Source organism: Chrysochloris asiatica, unplaced genomic scaffold (assembly GCF_000296735.1).
Source record: "Chrysochloris asiatica unplaced genomic scaffold, ChrAsi1.0 scaffold00025, whole genome shotgun sequence".
NCBI lineage: Eukaryota > Metazoa > Chordata > Mammalia > Afrosoricida > Chrysochloridae > Chrysochloris > Chrysochloris asiatica.
The window spans coordinates 11,722,499-11,731,800 of NW_006408543.1; the positions used below are offsets into that span (position 1 = coordinate 11,722,499).

At 48.0% G+C, this 9,302-nt stretch overlaps 1 protein-coding gene across 1 annotated transcript; it reads right to left on the reverse strand.

The window, feature by feature from the left end:
• Positions 1-1,836: 1,836 nt before the first annotated feature.
• On the reverse strand, positions 1,837-8,175 carry BDKRB2 (bradykinin receptor B2). Its single transcript, XM_006839617.1, is given in 3 exon segments — positions 1,837-2,166; positions 2,168-3,245; positions 8,102-8,175. Coding segments are annotated over 3 exon segments (1,482 nt in total).
• Between the last annotated feature and the right edge of the window lie 1,127 nt (positions 8,176-9,302).

Genomic DNA, 9,302 nt, shown 5'->3' on the forward strand with positions numbered 1-9,302 from the left:
ACAACAACAGAAGTGCATCAGAGTACTGGTGTGGCACTGTGGGTTAATACGCTGGATTGTAAAGTCAGTTTGAATAATAAGGGTGGCGGTTCAAGCTTGCCAGACGCTCCTCGGAAACCCTATACAGGATCACTATGAGTTGGAACCAACTCTATGGCACTTAACAACAACAACAGTGATACTTCAGCCTGAACTTTGATGTTTGTTGTTAGGTGCTGTTGAGTCGGCTCTGATGCATAGCAACCCTGTGCTTTGCTGACCCTCTATTGCACCAACCTAAACTTGCATTTGGTGAGGGGTTCCACAGCTGGCCCCAGATAATTTTTTTTTAACTCAAAATTTGGATTCCTTGTTTGGAGTGATTGGTTTAACTGTTTACAGGCTGATTTGGCTTCTCTCCCTTGTGTTATAGTAAATGCTGTATTTCCCTATTTAGTTTCCTATTCCATCGTTGCTGCCACACACAGTGTGAGGAACTGCACCTGCTGTCAGCTGGATGTATCCTAGGTCTTGGCTGATGTTGTTGAGTTTCTGCATCATCTGTTTCCACAACAGCAACATCAGCAACAACACAATGCTACTTCCCCACTGGGGCCTGATGTATTCTGTGGCTTGGCATGGGGGTGGCCCAAAAGAGACAGGTAGACAAAGAGGAAATGAACTACTGGGACTTGGGAATGGAGCTGTTTTCTGACCTTTGGTCTTACACCTGGGGGCTATGCATACTGACTCCCCACCTCCCACAGACCCTACCCATTGAGGCAGGAGTGGAGGGCGGCCCCTCTGCATTTGATTTGATGGGAAATTGATCGGATTTCTGCCCATCTCTGTTTAGCACCTGAGTGTCCCCCAGTGAGGGCTCAGCCCTGTGTCAAGGCCTGAGAGTGGAATACCTGGAGACTGATGTCTAGCCACTGGTCTGCTGTTCTTGGGTGGCTTCACTGCTTCCTGCTCAACTTTGCCTCTGGGCCACCACTGATTGAGCCTCTCATATTACGGCTACCAACTTCAGGAAGGGTCTGTGTTCCATGGGATACCTGGGCAAGACCCACCTGGATTCTTTCTTCTCTCTGCTTAATTTCACATCAATCATGTGAAGGATGGTTTTCCCCTAAAACTCCGTGTGTCTGTGTGTGTGTGTGTGTGTGTGTATGTAGGGAAGGGATGTGGGCAGGGTGGTGGGAAGGAAACATGGGAGAAAGCTAACACTGACTGACCAGCTACTGTGTGTCAGGTCCTGGTAGATGCTTTCCCCAGACAGTAGTGACAGCTCTGCTCCTCTGTGGAGCGACGTCTAAGTCCACAGTGACTTTTTCCTTAATACATTTATTTTCATTCTGCATAATGTTAATGTCTTAACTATAGATAGCACCTTTCACATTTCCCAGTATTTTTATGCCTGTGACTTTTAATCCTCACAACAACCCCATTTTACAGAGGAGGAAACGGAGGCAGGGACAAGGCAATCAATTGGCTTAAGTTGTGCAACTAGTTATGGACTGAGTTGGAAGCTTCCTGAAATGCCTGGACAATCCTGCCTGGAACAGCTTGCTAGCTGCAGGGGCCCAGCTACCCCCAGGTGAATTTTGAGGTCCTTGAAGATGGACACTGGACCTTTTCTCTCTTTTTCCTTGTCTACAGTGCTCAATGCTGAGTATACAGTAAGGAACCAGTAAGTGTTTACTTCTCATGAAACACTGTATACTTCCCTCTGAGAGACGAGCCTCAGAGTGCTAACTTCTTCAGAAATCCTTCAGATTTCATCAGAACTTGAGAAGTCAGCCTCCAAATTCCTAGCTGAGTGGATTAAAGAAACCTACCAAATTAGTCACTCAGTCAGCCCTGGGAACAGGTCTCCTGGAGACATGAGCTGTCATGCTGGGGCAGGGCGTACACTTGAGGCACAAGCTCATCTCCTGATCCTACTCCTGCACTGCTAGTACAGATGTTGAGAATGATAATACTGCCATGTGTTTCCTGCAGCCTGGCTGGGATTTGTGAAGAATGCTCACTTGTTGCCCAGGGTTTGTTCACACACGGGGAATACCTCCCAGTCTTCCATGGGCACCCAATGGTGAGCAATTGTCCGTCATCCTCAGAGAAATTAGCAGCAGCAGTCCTGGGGGCATCGTTCACTTGGCTGCACCCCACCCACTCAGGCAGTTTTGTGAATCTGGCGTTCCATGGAGATGGAGGTCCTCAGCGTGCTCAGGGAGTTCTCTATGTGGGTGGGCTCCGGCCCGCAGCCCTCTTTCCCACATAGTCTCCCATACACCTCCCATGATTTCTTCCGGAAGCGTTTGCCCACGATGACGTACACCAGCGGGTTGAGGCAGCTGTTGCTGTAGCCGATGTAGGTGCTGATCTGCGTGAAGACGTCGATGTTATGCGCTTCCTGGCAACTGGTGAACATGCCCAGGCGGTGGAGGGTGTCCAGGAAGGTGCTGATCTGGAAGGGCAGCCAGCAGACGACAAACAGGAGTAACACAGACAGGACCAGCACTGTGGCCTTCCTCTCCGTCTGGATCTCCTTGAACTTCTGCATCTCATTGTTGCGCAGTACCTGCATGATCCGCACGGTGCAGAAAGTGATGATGGTCAGGGGCAGGAGGAAGCCTACAAAGTTCAGGAGGACGTTGGTGAGCACCTCCCAGGTCGTGGACGGATAGATGATGATGCAGGCCGTGACGTTGTAACCCTCACTGCTATAGTCCTTCATGGTCCGGAACACCAGCATGGGGGAGCTGAGCAGCAGAGTGCACCCCCAGATCACCAGGCTGTAGAGTTTAGCACAGCGCACCCCACGCGTGCGACCTATGGACATGGTTTTTACCAGGGCTAGGTAGCGGTCAATGCTCACTAACATCAGGAAACAGATGCTGCTATACAAATTCATGGAGGTCACTGTGTTCACCACACGGCAAAGCACCTCCCCGAAGAGCCAGTCGAAGTTGTTGGCCATGGTGATGGCCCAGAAGGGCAGTCCGCAGACCAGGATCAGGTCTGCCATGGCCAGGTTGCCCAGGTAGATCTCTGCCACCGTGCAGTTGCTCTTGTGGAGACAGAAGACGCTGAGGACAAAGATGTTCTCCAACGCAGCCAGCATGAAGATGACCCAGAGGAACGGGGGCTGGATGGTGTTAAGCAAGTTGGACCATTCCACGAAGGAGCATTCTTCGCTCGGGGGAAGGGTCATATTAAGAGCAGATGTGAGCACGGGGGAGGTGATGTTGAGCATCTCCGCGCTGAAAGAAAGTGGCAAAGGGGTTAGACCTCAAAAGTCACGAGACAAAGGAGAAGTGGGGGGACTAAGTCTTGGCTGTTGAGTCAATTCCATCTCATGCTCTCTAGAACGCCTGAAGCTGTAAATCTTTATGGGAGCAGACAGCCTCATCGTTCCTTATAGGGAGACCTCGGAAACCCTATACAGAGTCACTATGAGACAGAAGTGAATCGGTGATAGTGCATTATTTGTTTGACCTAAAGGTTGGCAGCTTCAACACCCCCATGGATGCTGGGGAAGAAAGGGCAGGAAATCCGCTTCCATAAAGGTTACAACTAAGAAAACTCCATGGGGCCGTTCTACTCTGCAACATATGGGGTCCCCTGAGTCAGGATCAGCTCAACAGAAGGGGGCTTACTTAATCTATTTTTGGTTCTATTCAGTAGACAGTTTCTGGAAGTTGAAGTTGGAAGTGGAACTTGGGTCTTTTTCTGGAACCTTCTATTCAGGGTTGTATGTCCCAGTATACCCGACTCCCCAGGGGTCTTAAAGGACCCTTCTGCTTCTAAACGGAGACCTCACTTTCTTGGCCTCATGTTTCCTTTGGGCTGTCTCCTTGACCAGGTTCCACCACCAACACTAACGGTCATGAGTGTTGGATCCGGGACCTGCCTGCAGCTTCCAGGATAGGAGGATGTGCTGCACATTCTTTCCTTATCATAGGAGTCCCTCCCAAAGGAGCCTGTGGTTTGTTAGCCGGATAACCTGCCCACGTTTGAGTAATTTATCTAAGAGAAAAGTGATCCCATGCCAGACAGGAGATCCCAGCCTGCTCTCAGTGTCACGAACCATGTGCCACACCCCATCTCCTTGGAAATAATGTCTTTTCTGGCAAAGGATAGCATGATGCTGCCAAGTCCACCATCAGCGAAGCCTTGATGAGGATCAGGATGCTGGAGCCAGGCAGTCCCTCTGGGTTCAAATCCTGTGTGACCTCAGGGAAGTTTCTTAACTTCTCTGAACCCCAATGACCTACCTCATAAAATGAGGATGACAAGAATGACTTCCCAGGGTTGTGGCGGGACTCAAGATGCCCCAAGGGTGTCACTTGGTTCAATAAACATTAAATGTGATCTTTATAATGATCAATTTTGGTCCACCCGTTAAAACAAACAATGTCAAACTACAGCGTCACTTTTTACAAGTTCTTGCTTTTGAATCAGGGATGTCATCATTCATCCACTGATTCCTCTTTTTTTCTTGGGCAAGAGCATGGGATGCCCCACTTTCTAGAAGAGTCACTGATAGGATGAGGCCATTTCTACCCCAACCATGAGGCATGGAACATCATGGAAAGAAGAGAAGTTGGGCAGACGCATATGCGAGTCCTAGCTGTGTGGTCTTGGGCTAACTGCATGGCTTAACTGAACTTCCATTTGATTTTCTTTGGAGTAGCTAGCCTTGTAGTGCTGTTGTGAGGTTCAAGTCCAAGAATGTATGGGAAGATACCTGGAGGAGTCTAAAGCACAGTCCAGATAGTGGGGCTAGTTGCACCTTTCCCCAATACCTAGTGGGGTGAGTGGGATAGAGAGTTTCACCCTAAAAAGTCAGCTGTGGAGTAATGCAGTATGGGCAGACTCCACTGATGGTCTATGAGACTTCCCAGGAAAAGTCTTTTTGCCTCCTGCAATCTCCGGCCAGCTTCCTGGCTCTGCCTTGGGAACTTGCGATGGAATCTTTAGTCAATGAATCCATCCTTTAAGTGCCTCAAGCATCTGCTGCTTGATGAGCAGAAAAGGACACAGAAAGGGGCACCTTGGGGCCTTGCTCCGCAGGAACGCCCAATGTAACTGTCCAACACTGTGGAGGTAGAGCAGGGAGGGGCCCAGGACCCAGATGGGGAGAAGCTGGCTCTGGAGCTGGGCCTTGAAGGAGCAGGAACGGTTCATCAGGGGACAAGAAGAAAGGAGGGGAGACTAGGCAGAGAGAGCAGCTGAAACGACTCAGTTTATGAATGAAGAATTAGATATTGGATGGAGCAGTTCAGGAATCTCAAGAGATGAGGTTGAATAGGGAAGAAGGCTGGTCTTCACTGGTGGCAAAGTGGTTAAGTGCTCATCTGCTCACTGAAAGGTTGAGTGTTGGAACTCACCAGCTACTCCATGAGAGATAGAAGTCTGCTCAGGTAAAGACTGGTTCTTGTTGGTGTTAGGACCTTACATACAACAGAGTGAAACACTGCCTGGTCCTGTGCCAATCTCACAATTGTTACTAAGTTTGAACCCATTTCATCAGCCACTGTACCAATCCACCTTGTTGGGGGTCATCTTCTTTTTTCTGATCCTCCACTTTACCAAGAATGATGTCCTTTTCCAGGGACTGGTCCCTTCCTGATAATATGTCCTAAGTATGAGGGACAAAGTCTGGCCATCCTGGCTTCTAAGGAGCACACTGGCTGTACTTCTTCCAACACAGATTTGTTTGTTCTTCTGGCAGTCCATGGTGCTTTTAATATTCTCCTCCAACACCATTATTCAAATACATAAATTCTTCTATGGTCTTCCTTATTCATTGTTCAACTTTCACATGCATATGAGGTTATTGAAAACACCATGGTTTGGGTGGGGCACACCGTAGTCCTCAAACTGACATCTTTGCTCTTCAACATTTTAGAGAGGTCTTGTGCGGCAGATTTACTTATTGCAATATGTCATTGGATTTCTTGACTGCTGTTTCCATGAGTGTTTGTGGTTGATCAGAGCAAAATGAAGTCTTTGACAACTTCAATCTTTTCTCCATTTATCATGATGTTATTTATTGGTCCAGTGGTGAGGATTTTGTTTTCTTTACATTGAGTTGCAACCCATACCAAAGGCTGTGGTTGTTGGTCTTCATCACTTTCAGCAAGCAAGCTTGTATTATCTGCATATCACAGGTTGTTAATGAGTCTGCCTCCAATCCTAATGCCATGTTCTTCTTCATATAATCCATCTTCTCAGATTATGTGTTCAGAGTACAGTTTGAATAAGTATGGTGAAAGGATACAACCCTGATGCACACTTTTCCAATTATTAAACCATTCAGTTTCCCTTGTTCTGTCTCTTGGTCTATGTACAGGATCCTCATGAGCACAGTGAAGTGTTCTGGAATACTCATTCTCTGCAATGTTGTCCATAGCGTGTCTCGATTCACATGTGATCCAAAATGTACAGCCTTGGAAACCCTATGGAGCACTCTACTGTCCTATAGGGTCAATTTGAGTGGGAATCTGCTCAATGGGAATGAATGGGCTTGGTTTTTAAATTTGGTCAATTAGTGCCAAGGATGGAAAATCTGGTCCCTGAGGTCTTTAAGAAGTGCAGCCAGAGTGCTCCTTGGAGGCCAAGATGCCAAACTTCATCTCTCATACTTCGGACATATTGTTAGGAAGGACCGGTCCCTGGAGAAAGATATCATGTTTGGTAAGGTGGAGGGTCAGAGAAAAAGAGGAAGACCCCCAACGGGATGGATTGACCAAGTGGCAGTATCAATGGACTCAAGTGTGGTAACAGTAGTGAGGTTGGCCCAGGATTGGGCAGTGTTTCATTCTGTTGTGCACAGGGTCGCTATGTGTTGGTACCGACTCGATGGCACCTAACAACAACAACAACATAGGGTGTGAGTGAGAGTGACATTGGGGTATGTGACCTTACAGACCCAGCTGGTAGTAGGTCGCTTTGAGCCCTGCTTGCTTGTATATCAAAAGAGATTGATTCAAGATAGAACCTTAATTCTGTAGGCAACTGGGAGTCATTGAAGGTTCATAACCCAGTGGACGACAGATTTAAAAGCTGTTCTATTCACTTTGTTTTGTGTCAACCTGAGGCCCCCCTCTTCCTTAGAGATACTACTTGGAAGCTGAGGGTGGTCCTGGACACCAGGGAAAGTTCAAATGGATGAGCCCAGGGATGTCCAAGGAAGCCAGGGGTGGCAGGCCCCTCCTCAGAGCTCTGCTGGGAGACCCTAGGTCTGATATTTGAATTTTTTTTTTTTTTGCAGCTACAGAAACCCATTTGCTCAGTGCTCTAGACCCGGGGAGTTACTTGTCATGGTCAAACTCACTAGAGAACAAAGCTAACACAAACACCAGATGCTGTTGGTTAATTTCCCAGCAGGACGGCACACTGGCTGGTGGCTGGTTCTGCAGCAAGTCTTGAGGTTGTCAAAAGGTGGCCTGGTGAAATCAGAATTGGAAGTCATTGTGTTCAATGGGCCAGCGCTGACACTCCTCAAGATTGGTTAGCCCTCCCATTCGTCTGCCTCCCTTTCTGACAATTCCTCCACACTTCTCTCCTTACTGACCATCCGTCAGAAACGAGCAATGTATTGGAGGCATTGTCTCACGGTGACCGTGCACATCTCTCTCTGATCTGCTGAGTATGGATTTACGGGATTAACACTCTTATCTTCATTTCCAGGAGCGAGGCTCCATATGATAAGCAATGGACTGCGAACCACAAGGTCTATGGTTCGAGACCACCAGTAGGAGAAAGATGAGGCTTTCTGTCCCCACAAAGATTTAAAGCCTTGGAAACATTATACAGCATCGCTATGACTTAGAATCAGCTCGATGGCACTTTAACAATAACAACCATCATCATTTTCAAGTTCATCACACCAGGGATGCTTCCTCCCCCTCTCCTACAACCCACAGAACAACCCACTTCCTGTCTCCCCATAGGGGATTTCAGAGTGCTTGGCTTTGGGTTTAATGTTACCTGTCTCTTCAGGATTGAGATGAGGATACAGGTTTCTCAGTCCTGAGTCATGTTTTCCTGGTCATTTTCCAGGTTGCCTGTGCCTCCCATAAATGACAAACTAGGGGACCCTTGGACTCACCTGAAGGGGGTCGAGGTAGGCTCTGAGTTCTCATGAAAGATCATGAACATAGGTATCTTCCAGGCAGAGAACATTTGGAGTTGGAGTGTTGTCTCCTGGGTTAACTGGAAGAGAAAAGGTGGTTTAGATGGAGGCCGGGGTATCAGACACATGCCTTCTCTGCTCTGCAAGGGGAAACAGTTTTACTGGACTACGGACTCGTGGAAACCCTGGATGTGCAGACTAGAACTGCTCCGGTGGGATTTCAAGGCTGGGACCTTCAGGAAGCCGATCACCAGGCCTTTCTTCTGAGGTGTCTCTGGGTAGGTTCGAACCACCAACCTTTTGGCTAACAGTGGAATGTTTAACCTTTGGTGCCACCCAGGGACTCTGCCATTCCCTTAATAAGTAATTTTTAAGGCTTTCGTCCATACTGGGTTGGGCTTCTGGTGTGGCGCTGTAGGATAAGCACTGGACTGAGAACCACTAGGTTGGCAATTCACACCTACCAGCTATTCCTCACAGATGCTTTAAAGGATCTGTGAGTCAGAACCAACTTGATGGCACTTAACAACAATAACACATACTGGGTGCTAGGGACACAAAGGTGAGAAGAGAAAGAAGGTGTGTCTTCCAGTATTGTGCGGTCTAACATAGAAACCAGGCATCTGTCAAATAGTCACGAGATAATTGCAAACTCGTATGCTGTTGCGGTTGTGTGCTGTTGAATTGGTTTTGAGTTAGAATTCACCCGGTTGTAATGAGTATCCTGTGCTGGGGTTTGGGGAGGAAAACCAAGACTAGCTTTTCCCAGGAGCTCACTCCTTTCCTTGTTGTTCCGACTCATAGAGACCCTGTTTAGAGTTTCTGAGGAGTGGCTGGTGGGTTTGAACTGCTGGCCTTATAGTTAGCAGTCCAGTGCTTGTCCTACAGTGCCATACCAGGACTCTAGATGACCTGTTGTTGTTGTTGTTGTTATTGTTAACAAGTACGTTCTAACTCTTAGTGACCCTGTATAGGGTTTCTGAGGCTTTAAATCTTTGCGGGAGAAAATGAAGCTCATTTTTCTCCCATAGAGGGTCTGATGGGCTTGAACTGCTGACCATCTGGTTCATAGTCCCCTCACTGCTTATCCTATGGAGCTTCCGTGGGCCTTCCATTTCCACAAGTGCAGGTTAAGTCAGGGCCTTCCAGGGGGAGGGGGCAGTGATCCTCCCTACCT